The 26,502-nt window shown below is 38.1% G+C and overlaps 1 protein-coding gene across 4 annotated transcripts in view; it reads right to left on the reverse strand.

Moving 5' to 3' along the window:
* LOC102045936 (hook microtubule tethering protein 3) overlaps positions 1-26,502 on the reverse strand; it is a 94,189-nt gene that overhangs the window by 39,504 nt on the left and 28,183 nt on the right. For 3 of the 4 annotated variants that reach the window (XM_055698861.1, XM_055698859.1, XM_055698860.1), the window contains exons 4-10: positions 20,876-20,926; positions 17,676-17,808; positions 15,472-15,539; positions 5,736-5,798; positions 4,220-4,303; positions 2,826-2,989; positions 530-670 (exon numbers count right to left, since the gene is read on the reverse strand). In XM_055698861.1, the coding sequence (XP_055554836.1) occupies positions 530-670; positions 2,826-2,989; positions 4,220-4,303; positions 5,736-5,798; positions 15,472-15,539; positions 17,676-17,808; positions 20,876-20,926 (704 nt within the window). Of the gene's footprint in view, positions 1-529; positions 671-2,825; positions 2,990-4,219; positions 4,304-5,735; positions 5,799-15,471; positions 15,540-17,675; positions 17,809-20,875; positions 20,927-23,209; positions 23,307-26,502 lie in introns of all 4 variants that reach the window. The other variant, XM_055698862.1, reaches the window with a different exon arrangement.

A 26,502-nucleotide genomic window follows, 5' to 3' on the forward strand; every position in this document is an offset into this window, starting at 1 on the left:
AGAGGGATTATGTACCATAGTAAAAGGGACCATCCCACTTAATAAACGCCTAGCATCATCAAATCATCACAACTTTGGGTGCTAAAATCCAGTGGCAAGGAGATCTATAACAGATGTTGTTCACATTAGCATTGTATGATGAACCAAAAAGTGTGACCCACAGTCCAAATAATGGAAACCCAGGAAAGGAAAGAGTGTAGTTCCCTTGATGAGAACAGATGCCCACGTCATGATGAAGATGAGTAGAGAATACTCAAAGAGACCAGTGAGTGATTTATTGTGACTATAAAATGATGTAGGACTGAACATTTTACTACTAGTTATTGATTAGGTATATAATAACTAATTTACTTCAGCAGAATTGTGTGGTGGTCTGTATATTTAACTGGAGGATCCAAAAGAACGTTGGCATTGACAAAGTGTTTATATTTAATATTAAAGTTGGTTAAGCAAAACTTAATGAAGACTAAGTACACAAATTATATGGATTAAAAGTTAGTTAAAAATGGGTTAATGGAACGGAGTTTACCTGAGTACATCTATCTCATCCTTCAAAGACTGAGCCTCCTCTGCTAATGTAGTAAGCTCTTCTGTTTGTTGTCTCAATTCAGCAATTTCCTTCTCTAGTTCTTCACAGCGTATTCGATAGTCATCTTTGGCAGCTTCTAATCTATAGAAATTAAGTAAAACAGAACATAATTCTCAGCTTTAGCCACAGCTACCTTTCCTCATCATCATCATCCTCTATAAAAAGGCATGAAACAGCCTTCTGGTGCAGTGAAGGAAACAGCAGCCCAATGTGCTTTTCCAAAAATGTAGAAGCAGATTGACTTTTTTGATGCTCCCTGATTTGGTATCAGTCTTTCTATTTGGAAGATCCAAAGGTGATGTATGTTCTCAGAAAGACAAATCCTGGTGGTTTTGTGTCATAATAATTTTTCACATTGACAGTTCAAGCAGAAATTTCTACCCTTTTTAATCTTGAGGCATACAGAGTTTGAACACACATCTTTATCCTAAGATTTTGTTCAGCTGTTCAACTCCTATACACCTTTGACAATACTGACTTGATTGTAAGATGTTCCAAATGCTGTAGAGCTCTCACCAAGGTGACTTTATTTATTTATTTACTTATAAAGAACCTGTGCATGCCTAGTACCCTCTGAAGAACCAAGTCATACATTTAGTTATCTAGTTATCATGTAAAGAACTCAGACCAAAGTTTCTGGAGTGAACTACTCACATACAGAATACAGAATCAAAGCTGCATTAACCTGCCAGTGAACAAAAGGAACAATATAAGAGAAGCTTTATCAAAGCATTTTGAACGAATGGAAGAGGACACAACCTGGACCCTGAAGTCCTATTGTGATTTTGGTCTGAAGAAAGAGGTATGGGCTGGGGCAGGGGGGAGCACACAGGCAAGGCAAGGTATTAAATCCATTAATTCAAGAAGTCCACAAACAGTCTACAAGAATGGAGACAAAAGACAGTCAGTGTGTCAACTAAATCGTACGCAACAAAAGATTTGGATCATGATAGTCTGGAACTGTCAAAGGACATAAAGATGCAAGGCTGGCAGAAAAACTTACACCACACTGGGCATCAGTTAAGCTGTACATACATCGTGATTATTCACGTAGAGCTGGACAAGGAACACACACAAATTGCCTTTAGAAACCACATGCTATGAAGGCAGGGGAAAGAGATAAAGGAGGTTGGGAGATGAGTCTCACATGTGAAAAGACCTTCAGAACCTGAAACTAGAGTAGCAGGCAGTGAAGATATTGCATATGGGGACGAAACTTGTTCAAACAGCAATTGGTAATAGACTTAGGTAGGACACATTCCAGAGCATGGAGATGAAGAAGCAGAGATAAAAGGGGACATTAGGGAGACAGCACTATGTTATTCCTTTACATGGCAGATGCATAGAAGAAAATCACACACTAGCTGCTGCAAAAGAGAAATGCTGAACATTCTTCAAGAAACTAAATGGAGACTGTGTTTAAACATGCAGGAAAAAGGCTTAGCAAGAGGAAGTGGGAAATGGCAAAACAGGCAAAAAAAGGAGAGTTATACGGCAGCTGACATAAAAATTAGAAAAGGGCAACCAGAAGAGGACAGAAATATAGGAAAAAAATGGCAGTGTAAAGAAATACCACAGTTTCATTCACAAAGGCTATGGAAAGTACAGCAACAAGAATGAAAAGATGATGGTGAAGTGAATCAGCTTTCTTCAGCAGAATAGGCTTACACAGCTTGAAAGCAACAGTCAAAAGGACCACGAAGGATATTTAAAGAGGAACTGGATTTCCACATCAATGAAATGCAAATGAAGAGTGGAGCTCACCTGCTGATAATCTCCATCTTTCAGATATGAAATAATTTGTTTTCAAACTCTGGAGGACACACTTTGCTGTATAATAATACCACCTGTAGTACTGCCCATAGCAAACTTTCAGCTAGGAATTCCTACACCTTAAGAATACAGTCAGAATAATTCACATAAAGGAAAATATGCTACTTTTCATTCTCACTGATTTTGAAAAACATGGGTGAAGTGATTGCACGCAAACAATTCAAAATAACTCCAGAGAGTAGAGAGTGACATGTATACAACATTTCAGCATTATGAAATAATGTAATTTTTTTATGCTGGAGCATGTAAAGAGGTAAATCATAACGTGTATATCACTGTAAAAACTTTACTACTGTGGTTTTACCACCCATTATACTAATTCTTAATTGCCAGCAGAACTGGAAGTATGTAAGTCAAGCTTGTTGCAAGCTACAAACAATTTAATCAAGCATTGCTTTTCTACCTGAATGTTTCCTCTTGGAGTTGTTCTAGTTGTGTCTGCAGATGCAAGTGTCTACGACCTGCAGGGCTGTTGGGATCTTCAATAGCATCAGATTGGTTTAAACGTTCCATCAAAATCTGGTTCTCGGCGAGCAAGCTGCTCTTCTCCTCCTGGAGGGCTGCAACCTGTGGTAGTAAAAGCATTACACTGCAGTAACTGAGCTATCCAACTAGAGAGTATTTTTTTTCTCGTGCATAATAAAGTATCAGCACAACCTGCAAATGGAAACACAGGCTTCAATAATCACATTTCACAAGAATATACTGTAACATGAATAGGTATTCAATTGCTATGTGAAGTAACTAACCCACTGCAACATTAGGGGCAGATTTACCACACAGAAAACGTAACTATTCTTAACTGTATTTCGCACAAGCATCTAAAGAAGTCTTAGTTATCACAGAAGATGATTTCATTGTAATGAAGTCTGCATACTTTCCCAACAACCAAATAGAACTGGGCCTCCATAGTAAAGCTTTTAAAACTTATTTCCAAAAGAAACAATGCCTATCAATCACACTGAAGGGACGGCTGTGCCCTTCCCAGATGTTTTTTGTTTGTTTTTTTTTTAATCCAGTGCCTCTGAAACAGGAACGCAGCCCCAAAGACTACTGTTTCCCCAACGCTGTGAAAACACGCAGTAGTGAAAAGAACCCAAAGTGCTGCAACTCAAACAACAGATGAAGCACAGGTTCACATAACTATTAAATAGTATAGAATTAACATGCAGGAGCAGGATGGGAAGAGATGGAATGTGAACATCTCAGAAGGAAATGCTTCAATAAGAGCTTGAGTCATCACATACACCAAAACCACGACACACAAGTCACCTTTATTCATTCTAACAGTTAGTGAACTGCTTGGCAAAAGCCTGAATTATACTCCTAAGCAGGGTTGCAATGGCAATGCCTTCTGGGGCTCCCACTTGACACTCCTTATGCCTTCCAGATAAGGCATGCTTGATTTACAGTAAGGCTTAGTCTAAATCCATACACCGCTGACACACTACAGTAACTTCAGATCGGGATTTAACCCTTAACGGAAACTGTTACAGTAGCATAACCTCCAAGATTTGTCTAATGGAAGAGTTTAACCACACAGCTCAACCCCTTCTTACCTGCATGAAAAGAATTTTTGTTAGTACAAATAATCTTAATACTGGCAACACTGCATCAAGACAAGAAAACAACGAAATTCACTCCGTTAGCACAAGTAAAGCAAAACAATTACTGTGCGATTTTCATCTCCCTTTCAAAAATCACATCATCACACTATACTTTTTGTTTTCAGCCACCTAAAAATTAACATCTCTCTTTTCCACTTCAAAATTAATACAAACAATATAGCAAACCTACCTGCATATCTAATTCATGACATCTCTGGGCAATTTCTTCTTTTGTTGCTAGAGCTTCATTTAATTCTTCTGTAGTTTTCTTCAGCTACCATAAACAACAAACATTTATAGCTCCATCACTCTGTGAAGTGTCTAAAAATATCCTGAACTACATGACCGTAAAATTGTTTTTACATTTAGGTAATACATTAATTTTTTTGAAAACTAAGGCAATTCTGCTCTTAGAAAGAAAGAAAGAAGCAGATAAGATTACTGTTCAGCTTGTGTGACAGCAAAAAGTAAACATACCTAAAAGCAATATCTGGACTTACAAAAATGCATTAGAATTATCACATCTGTTCTATGAATTGACTGAAATTCTGAAGAATTTGGGTCTGAAGAAATCATCAGCTTTGTACACTGAAAAAAATTGTCAATACCACTTTTCTTTAGGGATGAAGAATGCATAAATTCAGTTTTCAATCTACTTTTCAAATACAGAAGGGACTGGAAGGTGGAATACAGGGAATGGACAATTAGGGTAAAATCTCTGTAGTGACTGGGAACTACTCTTACTGCACAAAAGGAATACCACTAAAATGGTGAAGGGAGAAGCCCACCCTTCTGAAAAAGGGCGCTGAATCTTGTAAGCAGTAGGAAATGTTCAGATACTTCCCACAAAGCCTTTATGTTCAAAGATATGTATCTTGCAGGTTTGCATGACTGCAGTTAAGATAACATAAAAAACAGCTACAAGAAAATTTGGCTGACAAAGCAGGTGTGTGCATATTATGTATACAGAGATATAGGTATGTATTATCATATATGATGAATTTTAGGTGGACTTTCTCAAACAGCATCACTGTATCTTATTTTTTCAGTTTTACTTCTCAAGGGCCTAATGGTATATAAAAATAATTCCATCTGCCAGAACTTACATACTTCTGCAGAGAAAGGATGGAGGAACACAGGGAACACCACTGTGCTATGCCTCTCAATTAGGAAAAAACCGAGGAAGTAGGACAGCATTAGCATGAGGTTAAGCTAGTAAGAATAAAATCGGGTTTGCATATTCTTTAAATATATCAGACAGGGAAGCATTCTCTTTGAAAATTTCTCTTATGTATTGTAACAGTTCCCAGGACTGCTTTAAGGATTTTCAGCCACATCTATGTGTTTTTTTAAACTGACTTTGCAAGTAGGAACTGGCAAAAAAAGTGATATTCAAATACCATACACTTTTTATTCTTCTTTCTCAATACCCAAAGATTGCACTGGTCTGCAGTTTTGCTATACTATGTCATACAGCTAAACTTGTTTTCCAAATATAGTTTTTCCTGTCCTTTAAATCCACAAAATGGGTAAATACATTTATAAAGCAAAAGGATTTGAAATACTGAAATTTAGTTTTACACACCTTAATTGAATTTCCCACAAAACCTTTTCATGATTAAAGAAAGAAGTCTTTTTAGTAACACAAAATGACTGGCCACTGATGTGCTATGATTGAAGGAAAAGAAACATCTAGTCTTAGATACCTGCCGATCAAGGTCAACGTAAGCATCATTTCCAACAGAGACTGGAGACTCTTTACTCATCAACTGCAATTAGATTACACGGGATTAGAAAAAGCAAGGATTTACTTTTATATTAAAAGCTAAGCTTCAATGAACATCAGGCTGATTTTAACTTCTGGGAGCTTCAATCTGACCTCATTTAGAAGTTTAACTTCGTTTTTATATATGACTTTTTCAGAAACAACTACAGAAAGAAAACTTCAGAATTTATAATATTTAAAACACACTAAAATAAATCTTATGTAATCTCTTCTTCTTCTGACAATGCACATTCTTTATCTATGAAGTAACCTATAGTACACTCTGCTATGCATTTTACTGAAGTGGCATTGGAATGATTGTAGCTATCAACACACCATGCAAGATCTGCCTTTAACCGTTCTCTGCCAGTGGTTTGCATTTTTTGATCACCTGGAAGTTCACATCAACTTATTTATTTAACTGCAGTTGGGACATGTATCTCAGCTAACTGCAAAACAAAGATGATCAAAATTCCTGCTCTGGAGTCGTCTGTAACTTGCAAATTTAAAAAGAAAGGCTACAGAGAGTATTCCTGAAATGAGTATTACAATTCCTTTCATACTAACGCCTGTTTTATTGTAGGAATGTCTAGTAGTAGTTTTAGTCTAGAAAACCTTACTTTTATGCATGAATTAAACAACAAAACAAAATAGCAAGCCTCCAAATTGACTGATGTGCTTACTAAAAGATAAAAAGTTGGTACGAAAGTTTTCTTTTAGTAAGCCACTGAGCAGCTACACAGGTAGTTAAAAACTAATCAAATGTAGTGAGATCTGTAGCCCAAAGACCTCCACCCACCCACCTCCACCAAACATATTAAGGTCAAGTTACTACTGAAAGTTGTAGTACACATGAAGAAACAGTCCTCCAAAGAAGAAATTGGTTGTAACTAACTCAAAAGGCAGCATTACAGAACCACACTGTTGGTTTCTGCCATCCTGACCAAACAAAAAACTTGAGTTGTGCAATGACACAATCCATGGAAGTAAGAAACAAAAAAGGCCCTACCCTAACCAAATTCAGGGCAAGATTTCTTTCCCAAGGTGTGCTGTCTAGCCTAATTACTCTCTCCAGAGACACGGCTGCTTTTATTCCTTCCAAAAATCAGTGCTTTTGCATTACTTTTCATTGGCAGAGTTTTGTGGATACACAGCATGGAGCTTGAATTTCTTCTCCATCCTTTCTGTTTATACTATGGTATATGAAAGAAAATTTCTGTCTGACACATTTCTCTCCCTTTCCACATATCCTTAAGTGGGATTTAGCTGTATGCCACGTGCTTAAATTCATCTATTTGTACCTAACAGTCCTCCTCAGACCTTGACAATGTCTATTGCTAACTGACTTCCTTTATTTTCTCTACATCTTTACAATGACAAACTACTCCGAAATGAAGCATTCCATGAAGCCCAGAATCTCTGTAACAGTAATTAGAAAGCCCCTAGCCTCAGTGCTGTTCCCCTGAAAAATGAAGTCACATGTCTTTTTCTTTACCATATATGGTGGCATTACAAACTTGTATTTAATTTAGGGCCATGTTTTCTAAGCTGATTATCATTTTGCATCTAAACCAAGAATTTCCTGTCCCCCTCAGCTCTGTGATATGTATACACTTTTCAATTACACCATTTCACTAGCTACCGTACAAAAGCTTTTGCAGGCACTAACAGAGACATCCATATTAACCAAATCCTCTCCCTATCCTATACCCCACAACACTGTTCACCAACACGTTTCAGACACTAAATTGCCCCATTTAAGCCAGTACTTCACAGCCGGCATGTGACAAGCGTGGTGTCCTGCCCCAGGCCCACCGCAGGCCAGCAGCTGTACAACCCACTAGGGGCCACTGTGGTGTTGCTGCGTTCTGTGGATCACCCTAAGGGAAGCAGGCCGAGGCCCGTGATACAATCCCCTTATTCTTCATCAGGTTTTGCCATCTCTCCAAAACATCCTATCCTTGAGAACCCTTAGCAGAAATCAGAGAAGATGACATGAGCTGGAGAAGGATTAGGCAGTGCAGATCTAGGATGTGGGTTTAGCGTGAATGTTACACAGAACTAGTGAATTTTAACTCCATGGCCTGTACCAGGAATGTCATGGGAAGTATGCATAGAATCATACAATCATTTAGGTTGGAAAAGACCTTTGAGATCATCAAGTCCAACCATTAACCCAGGACTGCCAAGTTCATCACTAAAGCATGTCCCTAAGCACCACATCTACGTGTTTTTTTAAAGACCTCAAGGTGATTCCACCACCTCCCTGGGCAGCCTGTTCCAATGCTTCATCACCCTTTCAGTGAAGAAATTTTTCCTAATATCCACTAGAAACGTCCCCTGGTGTAACTTGAGGCTGTTTCCTCTCGTCCTGTTGCTTGTTATCTGGGAGAAGAGACCTACTCCCACCTGCCTACAGCCCCCTTTCAGGCAGTTGCAGAGAGCAATGAAGTCCTTGAGTCGCCTCCTCTCCAGACTAAACAACCCCAGTTCCCTCAGCCGCTCCCCGTAACACTCGTACTCCAGACCCTTCACCAGCTTCGTCGCCCTTCTCTGGACACGCTCCAGCACCTCTACATCCCTCCTGCAGTGAGGGGCCCAAAACTGAACACAGTGTTCGAGGTGTGGCCTCACCAGTGCCCAGTACAGGGGGATGATCGCTGCTGCCCTTGCCCTGCTGGCCACGCTCTTTCAGATACAAGCCAGGATGCTGTTGGCTGCCTTGGCCACCTGGGCACACAGCTGGCTCATGTTCAAACAGCTGTTGACCAACACTCCCAGGTCCTTTCCCACCAGGCAGCTTTCCAGCCATTCTTCCCAGGCCTGTAGCCTTCCTTGGGGCTGTTGTGACCCAAGTGCAGGACCCGGCACTTCTCCTTGTTGCACCTCATACAGCTGGCCTCAGCCCATCGATCCAGCCTGTCCACATCCCTCTGCAGAGCCTTCCTACCCCCAAAGCAGATCAACAGTCCTGCCCAGCTTGGTGTTCTCTGCAAACTTACACAGGGTGCACTCAATCCCCTCATCCAGACTGTCGATAAAGACATTGAACAGGACTGGCCCCAATACTGAGCCCTGGGGAGCACCACTTGTGACCAGTTGCCAAGTGGATGTAACTCCATTCACCACCACTCTTCAGGCTCAGCCATCCAGCCAGCTTTCAACCCAGGTTACAGCACACCCATCTAAGCCATGAGCAGCCAGTTTCTCCAGGAGAATGCTGTGAGAGATGGTGTCAAAGGCTTTACCAATGTCCAGGGAGACAGCATCCACAGCCTTTTCCCTCATTTACTTGGCATGAAGCACTGAAGGCAACAGCCACAGCCACATATGCAGATGACTGATTCAATGCAACAGAATGCATCTGGCAATGTTATGGCCTGCAATATGGCAGGGATGCTAAAGAAGAAATTTAAGGGATTGTGCTGCATCCGGTAGCATGACTAGACAAGGAACAGGAACAAAATTACCTGATTGCTCACTAGTAATACAGGAATACAACTTCTGGCCATCAGTTAACAATAAACAAGAAGTGGGGTGAAAAGGCAGAGTTATCAGGGTGAAGGATGCCTTCATCTTTTCCCCTCACACTGGAGAGGACAATGGTATATGTAAGCAATTGCCCTGACTGTGCTCTGGTTCTGGATTGCCTCTACCCAGCTTCTTCTAGCTTAATAACACCTTACCACAAACAGCACAGCTAATAAGGTATAACTCCACCTACCTATCCAAGCTTCTCTCTTTAATAAGATTTCCTGAAAAATTCAAGAAACATTTTACTGAATGCTGTGGTTTAGGATTCCATACAGACATGCATGTCAACTCAAAACACATACTACACCTTCCATCCACCTAAAAAAAAAAAGTATAACAGGCTTGCCCATTTTCCCCTATTCTTCACTTTGGTTTTTGTCCACCAGATACTATCACTTCTGGTACTACTGAAGTTTAGAGCTCCAAAATGCTCATTTCATCAGTTACTTGCTCAATGGCATGCATATTAGCTTTTTCTGCATTATTTATTACTAATCTGATGATACTGGTAGGCTGTTACTGATTTTTAAAGCAATTTTCCTTGCTGTGTTCTGCTATAAATCTCCTTTATTTACAAGCTCACATTCAGACACATTCCTGATATACTGCTGTAGTTTCAGTGCTTCACACACAACTTGCAAGTGTGATACTAAAACACATGGTCTGGAGAGGTATGGGCCAATGCCAGTACTTTTGAGATTAGAGTGACAAACTCCTTCATTTGTATTTCAGCTGGCTGATTCAAGAGAATAAAAATCAGAAGGAACTGGCCTTCTCATTCTCCTTCCATAGTTGCAAGTTTTCTTTTCTTCAGAAGCAAAACTACAGGTGGGCATAAAGATCTGCCTTCACAATTTCGCAGCACTGCAACTGGCTTTCAGCTCCAAATGCATAATTTAGCTTTAGTATTATAATCTATTTTCACATGTACTTTTAAAGGATGATGTGCAGAGATTTTACAAGTGAATTCATTATGAAAAGGGAAATCAAAAAAGTGCCTACAAAATCAAGCCATTGCATTAGGCCTCTACAGTAGAAGGAAAAGTCTGCTTAAGAGCCTTCCACAGTGAAAAAGCAAACAACTATCATTTACTTCCTTGCTCATTTTCTGGTTTACTTTGCATATTTAGAATGAAGACTTGAAGCAGCACAAGTATTTGTTCAAATAACTAAAGTGTCATTTAAAATTAAAAGAGTTTGTTCTGTGCTGAAGACTTAAGTCTGGATTTTAAATGGTACAATAATCTGCACAACATGACAAGTTTTATATTTTTTGTGTAGTTTTATGAGAAGCAGTTGTCATTCCTTGTAATCCTTTACATCTATACATTTACATGCTCAAAGCTTTGGTACAATGTCTTAAAAAATACTTGTAGATCTGCTAATTTTATATCATTAAAACCTTCACTTTTTAACTGCTTTGCCTGCAAAATGTGAACAAGTTGTGTTGTCATGGATACATAAAGATTAGGGAAGGGGTAAATCACAAAATCTGCATGCATGAATAACCTGAATTATGAATGCTTTTTTTCCCCCTACACATGATTTGCATGATTTTGCAAATGCAGCTGCACCATTCCAGATGATGGTAAAAGTTCAAAACATTTGCTTTATATAAATGTTTCTTCTGTGGTCGTTAATATTGTACAAGGTTATTTAAGTGTCCATGAAACACTCAAAATCCAGCTTCTGTATTCAGGAGGTTGTTTTACTTTTTTAAAACATCTTTTTGTTTGTTTGCTTTTTAAGAGTCAAGGCTATGTATCACATAGTGTGTATCCTTTGATGCAGCTTCTTCCTCCAGTACGACTGACAGACCCACAGAAGTCTTTTTCTATTATTTCCTAGGTGTTCAAAAAACACTTTTACTTCAGACAAGATGAACCTTTAAACAGTCAGGACAACATACGGGATGGGGGGTAGGAAACCCACAAACCCAAACAGTTTCTGCTTTGTGGAAGTAACACAGTTGGTATTAATCCAGACAGAAAGTACCTTTTGCTATACACCCCAGGCAAGTTTTCAACACTACCTCTAGTACATTGCTGTTAAGAGCCTGTATTTTGACTCTCAACTTGACCTGTACAGATACCTGCTACGTGATAAAGGTTAGAGATGTTCTAAAGAGCAAAGGCAAACAATTTCTCCAGCTACCACTTTCATCAACAATGAACTTGTCTGCTCAAAGAAGACTTGGGAAAATGACAGCAGATTTTCCAAAGGATGTCAAGAAAAGGAAAGAGAAACACAAAATGGCTAAATAATTTTTTGGCCTTTAAAAAAATCTGCAAATTATGAAATAAAATATGTATGTCATATTATATATAGTAATACATTAATTGCAAGTAATAATAAATTATAATATAACCAGAATATAAGAGTATATATTATAGAATATACAATACTTGATTTATAAGTATATGTGATATTTTTTGCAGTATTTTACCTTGTGCATAGCCTGCATTTAGAAAAGCACATCTTCATATTAGAACCTAAGAATCTAGGTGCTGGCAACAACCAGATTGATTTGACTGCATTGAAGAAGTAACAGAAGACCATTGTTCAATTTATAAAACCTTTATAGAGCACAAGCATATTTTACTATTGCTATTTCATTTTAACACTTCAGTAAGTGAAGAAAGGAAATGCTGAGGAGTCAGAATTTATTAAAAAACTGAAATGACCAAATAAAATACAAAACAAAGTGTTCCTTCTTCCATTTAAAAATCAGCTTCTTCATGCAAAAAACAGAAAACAGGGCACATGCTTGTTCTACAGTGCCTCATGAAATATATTGATGAGTAAGATTATTTATGAAAACCAAAGAAATATCAAAAAATACGTGCTTTGCTGAAACAGAAGAACAAATTACATAATATATCAGTAAAGCTTACAGAAGTCTTTTTATATACCTAATTCTGAAGAAAGAGTACCTGCATGTCAAATGCTTTGAAATGTTTGACTTTGGTGACATACCAACTTCTAAAATATGCATATATAACTACTTTCCTAGGCATTTTATTTTGGTGTCTCCTACATATTGCTTAGTCCAAGTCACTTGGATTCTGAGAGCTGCTCTGAGTCCAAGGGACAGAAAAACCTCCCTAAATTCAGTGAAGCTTCAGCCCTCCAAAGGCACAGACTGCAGGTGCAGCTCTGAAAACGCTCTCTGGATTTAAACTCCCATCATAGATTATCTCAGGTTGGATGGGATGCATAATCATCATAGAGTCCAACTTCCCTGCTCCTTCCAGGACTGCCTAAAATTAAGCCATACAACTAAAAGCCTTGGCCAGACACTCAAAACTCCAACATGCTCAGTGCCTTGACCACTTCCCTAAGGACTCTGTTCCAGTGACCCACTGCCCTCTCAGTGAAGAACCTTGTCCTGCTGTCCAGTCTGAACTTCTCCTGATGCAGCTCTGTTCCATTTCCTCCTGTACTATTGCTGGTCACCAGAGAGATCAACAGCTCGCCTTCCACTGCCCTCCTTGAGGAAGTTGTAGACCATAACAATGTCACCCCTCAGCCTTTTCTTCTCCAAGATGAACAAACTAAGTTGACCTCAGCCACTTCCTCCCAAGTCTTGCCCTCAGAACCTTCCACCATCTTGGTTGCTCTCCTCCAGACACTCTTAATAGTTTGATGTCCTTCTTATACTGAGGCACTGAAAACACACACTGCTCAAGGTGGGGCTGCACCTGCATGGTGTAAAGTGGGACAATCACCTCCCTCAACCAGCTGACTATGCTGTGCTAAACACACTCCAAGACACAGCTGGCCTGTTTGGCTTCCAGGACACACTGCTGACTCACATGCAACTTTCCATGGACCCAAAGCCCCACATCTCTTCCACAGGGCTGCTCTCCAGCCTCTCGTCCCCCAGTTTCTATGTATAACCAGGATTACCCCATTACAGGTGGGGAATCCAGCACTTGCTCTTCTTAGATTTCATATGGTTGGTGAATGCCCAGCTCTTCAGCCTACCCAGATCTCTCTGTAAGGTCACTCTAACCTCAAGGGAGTCCACAGCTCCTCCCTAGTTTAAGCTCATTAGCAAATTTACTTAATGTACATTCAATTTCTGCATACAGATGATTTATAAAAATATTGAAGAACACTTGCCTTAAAATTGACCCCCGAGACTGGTCACCAGCCTAATATAACCTCATTTACTATAACCCTTTTGAGACTAGTCCATCAGTAAATTGCTCACCCAAAATATTATGAACTTATCTAAATGTACGCTGAACATTTTGTCGAGAAGGATACTGTGAGAGACAGTATTAAAAGCTTTGATAAAATAAACACACCCCTATTGGCTTCCCTTGGTCACCTAGATGAGTAACCTTGTCATAAAGTCAAAATTAAGTTAGTTAAGTGGAACTTTTCCCTTGTGAACCTGTGCTGGCTATGATCAATGACTGCATTGTCTCTCAAGTGTTTTTTAGTAACTTTCAGAATAACCTCCATAAATTTGCCAGGCACTGAAATAAGACCAGCTTGTAATGACCAGGGTCTTCCTTCTTTCCCTTCCTGAAAATAAGGACAACCCTTTGCCAGCTTCCAGTTGACTGGGACCTCTCCAGACTCCCAAAACCATTGAAAAATAATGGAGGGAGGTTCTGCTCTCAAAGTGTCCCAGAGTTTTTATTTTTCTTTTTTGACACTTTCTGACCTCTTTGTTAAGTACCCAAGATCCTCCTCAACACTTTGGATTTCTAAGAAGCTTGAGTGAATTTAATGCTGCCTTTCAGAGCTGCACAAATACCTGAACAGTAAGGTTTTTGATTCACTGAGTTTCAAAAATCTATTTCAGAAGAACAGAACCTTAACCTGTGATTTCTCCCCACTTCTACTCCCCACCTCTGGAAAAGGACTTAAACACTAAACAAATTAAATTCCTACTCATCAAATGCCAAAAACTGTGGGCTGCTTCAGATCTGCCCATTTTAGCAAATGAAGGAGATCTTTAAATAAATCAAACAGGAGATTTTCAACAGAAGAAGGAAGGATAAGAAAAGGTTTACTATTTTAAGACAGCGCAGAATAAAGCAATGCTGCAAGTTGGGTTTAATAAAAGCAGACATTAGGAAAATCCTCCAAAACACTGTATTACAGTTAAAAAGAATGCAAAAGTAATAGATCCCAAAACTCAGGCAAACTGGTACTTAACAGCACTGACTGGAAGATGATTTAGCATAAGGATTCTTTCAATGCTAATTTCAAAAGTCCCCTCTGCAATGTTATAGATAGCAGTCCTCACACAGACAACAGGATGTATGACTGCATGGATACAGCAGTGGACAAAATGATAGGGGACAAAGTCCCTCTAGACTCACTGACATCTTTCTCTGTTCAGACATTACAGAAAAATGAAATTGCCCTAGAGATCAATGTGGAATTTAGTTTCTGTTGTTCAGGTCCAGAAGAAACAGGATTACCAGCGATTTCCTGCTTTCCTCAGTGGCCTGCCCTGCAGTAAACCTCCATCTATGAAAACTGACAGGCACTCCAGACTCTGTAAGAAGTCACACAGCAGCTTCATGGTTGTAGTGGTCCCTAACACTGTGGTTTGTATTTCACTACAGTTTTAATTTACTACCGGAGAACACTTCTACAAAACACACTGCAGTATAATTGCTAACTCATAATAACGTATTAGCACAACTACCTTCATTAGCCTATTCATAACAATACAGCTGACAAAATAATACTATACTATCCACTTCTCTTTTCACTTGTCCAGTAAAAAAAAAACAAAAACAAAAATATTAATTAACAGTTGATGGGAGTTTTGCAATTTCAGGATACAAATTTTGAAGAAATCCTACAGTATTTGATTACTCATACAAAAGCAGTCTAGTGTAATTCAGGAGCCATAGGGTGGGAAAGGTAAAGGAAAGGGAACCCAGTACCAAAAATATCTGGAAGTTTCAAACTTCTAGATTTAAAGAAAAGTGGGACATTCAACCAGAGTTCCTTGACAAAAAGCAAGCTTTTCTAAGGAAAAATAAGATATTTCTCCATGTAAAATGGCAAAATCTATGCCACTTATTTTGTTTTTCCAAAGTAGAAAATAGCAGACTTTTGTACAACACTGACAGGCTGAACTTTTACACACTGTGGGCATCCCAGCATACCTCCTGAATGGCTGTCATGACAACATGTTGAACCGATTCTTCCATCATCATTATGGTCTGGATGTACTCTGAAAATAAGAGCATTCTGAAATGTTACTGTTAAAACTCAAGTCACACAGAACATGAGGTCAGAAGTTGCATCCTTCCTACAAAGTGACTAGGTGCCACAGATGACACCAAAATGTATAATCACCACTCAAGTTCCAAGTCAATAAACTCAACAAGACTTCATTAGAAGTCTGTTCAGACAGAAATCCAGGCTCACTGGAAGTCTGCAACAATGAAAAAAGTACACTGTTGTCATCCATTCTTTTTCCTTCTGGCATTTCTCACTTCTGGAATAGCTACTTAACTTCCTTTTCTCACTTTGTTCCCAAACTATTCAGGCTATAGAAGTATATGAACCTTGCATAGGTTGTCCTCTTTCATAAGTTAACAAAAACATCCTGCCTTCCTACAATATCCTCATTTCAAGGCATTTTCATATCTGTTCTTACTTCTTTGCGGCATCACAAGTAAGTCCCCTCCACTTTTTCATTCCTCACCTATGTGTAGATGTGAATTACGCAGCAGGTACCTTGTAAGATGATACAGGGTTATAAGGACAGATTCTGACATTTGGACTAAATCATGGAGTTTGACTTGCCCAGTAGCATATGGTTTCCAGTCAGACACGATCATCTTTACATGTGACCTGTATTCTTTAACGATTTTCCCATGAGGAAAATGCTGGGAATCAGTCACCTCAGAGTCATTTATTAGATCATGCTACATTTCAATCGAAGTACGTAAAACTAGACTGTTCTGGTATTTCTGACAAATTTTTTTGAAGTCCAGACTGAAAGAGTAAGAGAAATGCAGGAATAAGATACACTTCCCACTTGAGGATGCCAAACAGTCACTAAAAGGAAGATAATTTTACATAAAACAAGGAGTACAGAAGGTCTAATAAAAATCTATTTAGGTACTCATGCAAGAAAACTATCTCTATTTTAATTAATACAATAGCCAGACTGTCTCCTGATTAAAAGAATAAATTCTCCTTCTGAATTTACTTTAAAGTGATTTAGACACCTGAGAAAAGTGGAAAGGCGAAACTAGCTATAAAAAACTAATATGCATAATGCAAGAGGAAGACAAAGGGTCTGAAACCCTGGCTGCAATTTTTTCAGAAAGGAAACCAGAATTAAGTTAAATCAGGAAGAGAGATATTTGATGCAACTTAAAACTATCTTTACTGTATTTATATTAATTTACCCACATTTGTATTTTATAAACCTTTTCTTCTGCTTCCTGTTTTAAGTGTTAAGAATAAATGTTTGTAGTTGCCTTGCTACTTTAACCTGGCTTGAATTAAGAACAATTTAAGGTAATTAAGCAATAACACCCTGCACCCAAGGCAAGTTTAGAGCATGAGAGCATGAGATCTGGGACACTTCGACAAGTGTCTCTGTTGTTCATCACATCCTCTGTGGCATGTGCAGGAAAAATTAATGGGTCCTTATCTACCTGTGCAGGTCAGATAAGACAGCTGGTGCCATGGGAGTCAAGAGAGGCCGAAGTCTCTTTCAGTGACTGCTGAAGAGGGATTCAACCGCCTAACAGATGCCTCAAGTGACATTTTCAATGCCCTTAAGGTATCACACTTGGTCTTCAGCTGCTGCCCAGAAGGGCATGGTTGCCAGCATCACTTTTTCCTATTTGTCAATCCCATGCAAAAGTCTCAGAAACTACAGTATCCCAAATCACATTAGACATCTTCAGTGCAGCCCTAAGCCACACTGATGGCTCTTGACTGCGTAGTAACACGACAACTGGAATGCACCCCTAAAATCAGGAGTTACACAGAATAGTGCAACAACCACATTTTTTCTTTCTTTATTATCCCAAGCTACTTCATAAATGGTTAAATGATGGGCCCAAGAATTTTCTTGTGTAGAGTGCCTTTTCAGCTCAGCAAAGAAAAACTGAAAACATGTATATTAGAAGCAAAACCATTTCCACAATGTGGGACTCCAAAACTAGTGAAGCTTATAGCAAAACAAGTTATTATCTGTAGTACAAAACAATGTCATCACTGACAAAAACCCCACATTTGCCTCTGACAGCAACATGAGAAATATAATTTTCCCCCTAAGTAATTACACAACAAGCTAGATTTTTATTCACTGCCTGGGAGAAAACATGCTTTCAAAATTTTATACCTTGCTTCTGTTCACAATTCACTGCACATCCCAAAATAAGTTGAAGCATCCTCCCAAGCTCTGCAGCATCAGCATGCTCTCCAATCAGGTTGACATCAGGAAGGGTGAAGTCATTAATCTGTTGCCCCAGAATCTGTATGAAGACCCAATACATACATGTCTGTATCACTACACATGTTCACACACACACATTTTGAAATACAAAGATGATTCCAAATCAACAAAAGCAATTCACTTATATTTTAACATAGTTTTCAATCCAACTTTAAAACAAACTGAATTGCCTAACACCTAATATCCAAATATTAAACCTGCTTGACACAACTAATATTTGGGAGAAGAGAAACCTGACTGTCTTAACTAGTAAGAAACTAATAGTTTCAAACCTGGAAGATTTTTTTTTTTTTTTTCAGATAAAAGTTAAAGGCAGGCTTCCACAATGATCAATAGCACATGGATAATAACACTTTTTTTTAAAAGCATCCTATTAAAAAAATCTAATGCCTAAAACCCACCTTATATGAAATATATAGCATAAAGTATTATACATAAATCTCATTTCTTTACCACTAGAAAGTCAGAAATTGAAATATTTCACTTATGCAACATATGTATCTAGGACTGATGGATGGCAAGTTTAAGACAGTAAAAAACTCCATCACTTGGCCTCACATTTCTAGAAAATTCAAGGATATTTAGCAAGTCTCAGAGCTAACAAAGCTAGTTCCATGGAGGAGAACTTGAGGTAGTAGCACAATACATAATTACACAGCCCACATACAGAAGGAAACAAAACAAAACAAAAACCTCATGTGACTTACAATTAATGTAATCTGATTTATACTTAAGAAGGATTTACATTAATGATTGTCAGTAGAAGAAATGAAACAATACTTCTAAATTGTTCATAAAGAGCTTTCAGGGGGCTGAAAATATGAATATGAAATATGGAATTAAAAACATCTCTGACACATTAATTGCAGATAAAAAGAAACTGTCACTTCTTAAGCAGAGTGCAATAAAGAAACAATTACTATGGAGGGAACCAATCATTTGCTTGCTGGATGCCCTTTGTTGTGTTAATACTCAAGAAAAGAAGAAAATGAGGTAAAGGTATTTATAAAAAACATTTAACAGATGTATATGAAGAACACACTGAAATCAAGCCATTCAAAGTTTTCCAGAGTTCAGCTTTCTGGAATTGTTGTGGTTAAGTTCTTTCTTGTTTTATACAGTGTTTTTTTGTATTGTGGCATTATTTTTTTCTAAACAGGTATCTCAAAGAATAAGCACCAACATCACTAAAAATTTTTGTACAATTTGAAGGACCCAGATACATTCTTATTGGAAAAGACTTCCTTTAGGTCATTCTAGTGAGAAAATAAGAAATCCGTGAATGCATCAAGCACAATGGAAAATTTTACCATTGTATAAAGACTGCAATAATACTGTATAACACAGTATTATTTGAATTATACAAATCTGACATGTTTATATATTGATCTGTACTTCCTTAATTTCTTTCAAAGGCAATGCCAGGTTTAAGTTAACAATACAAATGGCTTCATTAATGCTGTTGAAGAAAGCTGAAGCTAAGAGCCATATCAACAGGCATTATCATGAAACCAAGGATATGAATGTGTAAACAGAAGATTGAAATATTGAAATAAACATGAGATACGATTTTAATCCAACAAAAAAACTGAAGTGAAAGAGATATGAAAATAAAGGCTAGACTCTGCAATAAATATCCTGAGATGAAAAAGAGCATTTTTTCCCCTTTTTAAAAAATAAACATAAAAGATCTCAATTGTAAAAACAAAAGTTTCAATTACAGAGCAGCAGAGTTCTATAGCAAGATCAGTGGGGCATAACACAGCATGCAGACTTTGGCTTCTTGTCCTTCCATACTATAACTGATAAGAGACAGCAACATACGACAGCTATTGGAAGACTGTCCTCCTGAATGCAATTCATAATTTTGAGTTTTTGAAGATGAACAAAATTAGCTTATATGCTTTTCAAAGGCTTTTAGCTACATCAGGTAAAGTCCATACAAATTCAAATCTGTATTTCTGTAGAAGGTGATAGCTAGGACAGGGAATCAGGTTGAGGAAAACATAACCAGGATTCATAGTAGAATTATCATGACAAGCATTGCCTCAGCCAAAAAAAAAGAAATCAAACCAAATACAGTTAAACATAAATATGCATTATACAAAACCTAATCAGCTTGAAACAACTCTAAGCTTGCTTAGTAGTGAAGTTTTCACATCAGAAACGTAATCATCACACTGGGATCACTTTTTCACAATAGTATTAACTTGTTATAAACAACCAATTGTTCCTTTCTATATTTGTCAGTTATGACCAGCTTGCTTAACTATCAATTCTCAAAATTCATTTCAACACAGATACCTGACCATCCACCGAATATGAGCTTGAGTCAAACTTTTTCTGAAAATCTGTTCATTTTTAAAGACTTAAGTTCATTAACAAATATCTTCCTCTGAAGTATTTATGAGAAGCTAATATTTTGAGACAAGCCATGTCCAGAACATACATACTATGGATTTTGTGCTGCAGCCTGTAAAGATCAATTTGCCTCAAAACATCACTGAAACTGAAAGCATATTTCAACTGAAAATTCACCACTGAAAAAACGGATATATTGTATTTCCTCTGGAGTGATTAATTTCTGAGTTTGCTCAATAGCATAAGAGCAAATGCCAAGGAGAGACCCCAGTACCTCAGGACTAAAACATTTCATTGCAAATTTTATCATGGGGAGAGGCTCTTTACTCTCTCTCCTCAAGGGAAAAAGCCAGGGAAGAGACAATCTTTAGCTGGAGCACAGGGGTGGGGTGTGTGTGTGTGAAACGAAATTCAGATACAGGTCAAAAGCTGTTAGAAGTCCATCTGCAGAACACAGTCAGCAAAAACATCTACTGTTTGTACAACTGCACATCAGACCAGCAGACTGCACATCAGACTCCTCTGGCAACTCTGAGTATTCAATACACCAGGTAAGTTTTAGAGAAGGCTAACACCTGAGAACAGGCCATGAAACACTCTGTACGTCAATCACTTTGCAAGAAAGTCAGGATTTAATTGGTAAAATATAACTTATATTGAATAGGTTAACCAAAATATGTAACAAAAAAGGAAAGCAGATCTAGATTACTTAAAACAGTTCTTACCTCATGGTTGTAATCCAATATTCCTTTTAAAATTTTCTTCAGGTTGCTTACCTATTTGACAAGAAGGAAATACAATAAATGCAGGGAATAAATTACAGAGAAATGATCATGAAGTAGGCAATCACAGAAGAATCATACAACTACATCTATTTGCAGCATTAAGACTTTGAGCAATTTCATTTAGAATCATGAAAGTTATGCAATAGACTCTTATGATCAGGCCTCCAGACTTGATCACAAGTCTTTATTAATTGACAGAACCCATCTAAATTTATAAAAGACATCACATTGTCTTGGATAGGCTTTAGATCAGACTTTAAAGCATGAGTATTTTTTGGAGTACTTATTTATTTTAGGATTATTTTTGCATCCAGAAGTTGAAACAGTCTTTTTTTTCCTTTCTTCTCTTAAAATATCCTAGTGATCCTTCTGCAGAGATAAACCTCTTCTTCCAAACAAAAACCAGCTACTGCTCAATATCCTTTATTCCCCAACTATGTAAGCTTAATTTATTAACTCTCTCATTAATTATTCCTATTAGTTCTTTAATTTTCATGTTCATGTGTCCCCTTCACCCAGTTTCTTTATAACTGAATGTCTATCTTACATTATCAAGGCAAAATTCACATTTCTCACTGATGCCCACACTGCTATACAAAGATAGCTTCTGCTCATTTGCATATCCAATGGCACTAGTTAGGTGTCTCCTGTTGTATACAATCTGTGCCACACTTCTCTGGTACTGAACACCGCTCCCTTTCCAGCAAAAATCCATTTACATTAAAAAAAAATATCTGTACATCAAAACAAAGAGTGCAGTTAAAATTATAAAAATGCCCCATGGATCTCATAGGTGATATTTAAAGGGGGGGGAAGAAAACTTTGCTGAAGGTAATAGCTACAGATTCCTACTAAATAATCTCCCAAGTATTTCACCAAGAAATCTAGGTAATAGTAGCAGTACACTGTCTCCTGTGACAGGAGCAGCTGAGGGAACTGGGGTTGTTTAGCTGGGGAGAAGGAGACCTTATTGCTGTTTTCAACTACCTGAAAGGAGGCTGTAGGCTGGTGGGTGTCAGTCTCTTGTCCCAAGTAACAAGCAAGAAGACAAGAGGCAACAGCGTCAAGTTGCGGCAGGGGAGGTTTAGATTGGACATTAGGAAAAACTTCCTCACTGACAGGGTTGTCAAGCATTGGAAGAGGCTGCCCAGGGAAATGGCTGAGTCACCATCCCTGGAGGTATTTAAAAAACGTGTGCGGACATGGTGCTTAGGGACACGATTTAGTGGTGGACTTGGTAGTGTGAAAGTTTATGGTTGGACTCAATGATCTTAAGCGTCTTTTCCAGCCTAAACAATTCTATGACTTCTATGAATAGGTTGTACAAAGACTGAACCTGATTAAATCTGTATTCACAGAGTGCTGCTGCTGACGACAGTGGCTAACTGTAGAACTATAATGAAGGCAGAGTGAAAACTCTTAAACCCAGTCTTTAAAGCCCACAATAATTTTTATATTCTTGATTATATTCCAAAACTATCCAGCTAGAAGATTATGTCCTCTGACAGAAGTCACTTGTCTTCCAAAAGATCTGAGGAAACACTACAGAAAACAGTTAGGACCATGATACTGACGTTCAGGCACAAACTCAACACTTCACAATCAACAGACAAAGTGAGGTAATGAAAGCAAAATCCAGTCTCTTTTCTAAGAGAAATTCAAGAAAGGAACAGCCTAAATACATGCTAAAAGATTTAGCCATGAAATCCAAAGTGATAATGATCTGATTACCTTACCCCTATTAATCCACTCCCTTTTGGAAACAAGTAGCAAAAGCTGACCCCTTATCAAGATGTAAGAACATCCTGATTGTCTTCACAATCACTGAACTTTAAGTCATAAAAGAAACAAAAATTTACTTCGACTTGAAAAGTGACGCATCAAATATTCTGACAACCTAGAATGAGAACTGCAGATGCTACATGAGAGCAAGTATGTAACAATATTTACTGTCCCTCCCATAACAGCATAATAATTAGTTGACTTTCAGGTTTACACCTTCTACTCCCAAACACATACTATTTCTGTAATATTATAAATAACACATCATGTTTCTGTAAGAACTACAACTATCTTCTAGCTGTCTGCCCAGAAACAATCACCACCACCACTCAAAGGCTATGCACAATCATAACCAAGGTCTGCCACAGATTTAAGAATTTAAAGAAATGTAAAGAATTTTATTTTCATCTCAAATCACCACAAAGAATACAGCACTGATTGGAATATAATTTTCAAACTTGATTCATTAAAATCTTCCAGTTTGTAATTTACCTGAGTCTGCTGCAGAAAGAGCCCCAGAAACATAAAGGTCGTGTTGCAAATTTAAGTCCAGTTTACCGATGTTTCGTGCATTGTGAGGAACCTTGAACTTGAACATAATTCCAAAAAATGAGAAACAAAATGGAAATTACCCATCTACAAAATACTTCTTTTCCCCTTTCTTTGGAAGCACTGTTTAAATTTAAAAATTCCTTAAACAGAGTCATCTTCCTCCACAGAACTTCCATAGAGCTTAATGCTGTGATGCTGGAACAAACTCAATATTGACCAAAATCTGTCATCAAACTAACATATAGGAAGAAGAAAACAGCACATGAACTGAAAACAAATCTTGTCTCTGAGGTCCTATTTTATTCCACTGTCAATCAGCAGTACTTGGTTAACTTGCTCTCAAGAGTTAACTGTACCATCTTTGTATCTCACACACAATCAGACAATTATAAAGCTAAAGCAGAGTCTTTGTAGACTGGCTTAAATTTAACAATGATCTTCACGATTACTTGGAGGGCTCTCAAGTTCTTTTTTTTTTTAACTTGGCTGCAGTGAATACATTAAATGGGTCTACAGATGGGCCACTGGCAAAGAATAGTTCTGGGGAAACTACCACAAATGTTTTCTATTTTGAGATTCAACTCAGTAGCTACAGTAACATTTGTTAGGTCATAGCAAGTTCTTAAAAGGAAGACTTCAAATACAGATGAATGAAATGAACAACAGCACAAGAAAGTGTTAAAGACAACCTATTACATCACCTGCTTTGATTTAGAATTCTGATGGCTTTCAGAATTTTTTCTGTTTCTTAAGCACATGGGGAAAACCTAACTATAGCTAGTTAACAAAGACCATTAAATTATGCAATGATAGAACACAACAGAGAAGATTTCCAATATTGATCATGACTGTAAAGCATTGTATCATCATTTGGAGATCAGCCGATGATCACATGGGACAATTATTTGCTTGCATCAGCAACCTGACTTCCTCTTTTTCCACACAAAGCATGTACAGTATCCTCCCAATTCTTTTCACATCCATTCCCTGCACCCATACCTCTCTTGGAAAAGACATTAAACTTACTGGGGGGGTGGGGAAAAGCGACAACTATGCTTTATTCCATTTCAAAAGCCATTGCAACTCACAACAGATGGATTATTATTTCTAGATAAATCTCTATTCAATTTCAACCTCTTTTCCATCTGTCTTGTTTTGTTTCCCCAATCTCATATTACCAAAGAAGAGGACATTCACTTTGAACTAATGCATCTACAAAGACAATCTGCATGATAGCACTCATTTTTTGAACACCTAACTTTCACCAGTATCCACAGCAGAGCTGTGCAAATGTTCCTTATGTTAAATGATCATTACCTTCTCAGTTTACAGTCATCATTGCTGTAGTATAGTACTACATAGTTAGCACACACTCTTCAGTATGAGACTGATCCTTATTACACAGCATTAACCTGATAAACTGACTGGAATGAAAGCAGAGATGGTATGTCCTGGGTTAGTGAAGGCAGCACACAATCTGTCAACACCATACAACTTAACTGTTTGGGGTGGTGGTCTCCCCCCCCCCCCCCCCCCATCTGTCATATGAAATCTTTATTTTTATTTAATTACAATTTACTGGTTCCAAACTGAGGGTCTGTAAGAGTAGTCATCTAGATTTCTCTCTTTATGAATATATATACTTAAGCAACAAAAGGAAAGCCTGAGGCAAGTGGACAGTAGAAATGCCCTTAAGCTTGTGATTGCTGACAAAAAGAGAACTTGGGTTATTTAACCTCCTGTTTTCTCTCTAACATTATGACAGCCAGTTCCCAGCTTTGCATTTATCCTTACATTACATATATGACTGAAATCTTGTTTGCGCTGAAGACCCAGTGTAAATTGACTTGTCATTGTACATTTCAGGTCCTTAAGTGTCTGAATGGGAAAACTATATGTTCTGAAATGCTATTAATCAGTATCTTTCCTGGATAACTACACACAGACCTATTTCCCTTCACACGGGTTATAATTAAGAACCTTATAACCTCTGGAAGCATTGCTAGGGCACACTTGCAAATGGTGAGAATTCTTAATCAACGAGCTTCAGGTACCTCATTAAGGTACTCTTCCTGGCTGCGCTTGAAAGGGGCAGGGAGGGAAGGAGGAGAGAGGGAATGTGCGTGCACTGTTCCCAAGACATACACCAGTTTTCTGCTCTAAATCACATTCTGCAGGAGCCTGTCTCTTCACTGATTATGGAGGTAATGAAGCCTAGAGAAAGAGTGTCCACTAGCTTTGGGGGTTATCCCCCTCCAGCCTGTCTTCTGCAAAAAGAAATCCCCAAAAGAACACATACAGACACTGCCTTGAGTTAGACCACAAGAATGAAAAAATAAATGTGACTCTGAACACAGAGAGCATTCACAAATTAAACATATTTGGACACACTGTTGACTTGGGAATTAAGGGTATACTGAAACAGAATTAAATACATCAGTTGCTAATTACCTGTGACAGGAATGTTGGCTTACAATATACCTATAAACTCTGCTTCTTGCTTGCACAAAAACATCCACATGACAGGCTTCCACCCTTATCAGAAAAAAACCCTGCCCTCTAAAAGGCTGCTCGTGAATAAGTGCTCCCTCCCCTTGTAAAGGAACAAGAAAGTAGCATAAATATAATAGTGTACACTGAAAACTAGCTTCCATTACTCCACCAGACCAACCCGGTTTGTACTGTAGGAGCATTCAGAGCAAACATAACTGTACTAGTGCAGGGAGTCAAAATCACTTCAAAAATCAGGTTTGTTTATTTAGATTACAGCATTAAGTAGTCTGTGTTCTAAGTTCATTGATTGTTTTGCAATATTGCCCAAATGCAGGGCATTCAAACTGTACTAGTTGCAGAAAGTCTAGTAGCTCCTATTGTTTGAATGTGCTATTCAGTAATGGAACAAACACAGCTTGCTACTATAAACATCGATAAAATTGTACTTTCAACTGATGCTGTAGTCTGAATGCCGAAGCGAAAAGTCCAGAAAAACAAAAAGTCAGAAATCAAGCTGAACAATGTATTTCCTTCCTCTCTCAAGCTAGGTATAACCACACTGAAAGAAAGGGGGCTGGGGGGGGGGGTGGGGGGGTGGGGGGGGTGGGGGAGTGAGGAAGAGAGTGTCAGTTTCAGACAACCCCTCAGTCAACAACTTCTTCTGTAATTGCCAAAACTGACACATGTACCATTAACTGTTCAAATTTCTGTCCTGTTACTGGTGTTCCTGTGACACTGAA

Source organism: Falco cherrug, chromosome Z (assembly GCF_023634085.1).
Source record: "Falco cherrug isolate bFalChe1 chromosome Z, bFalChe1.pri, whole genome shotgun sequence".
In the NCBI taxonomy this organism is placed as follows: domain Eukaryota; kingdom Metazoa; phylum Chordata; class Aves; order Falconiformes; family Falconidae; genus Falco; species Falco cherrug.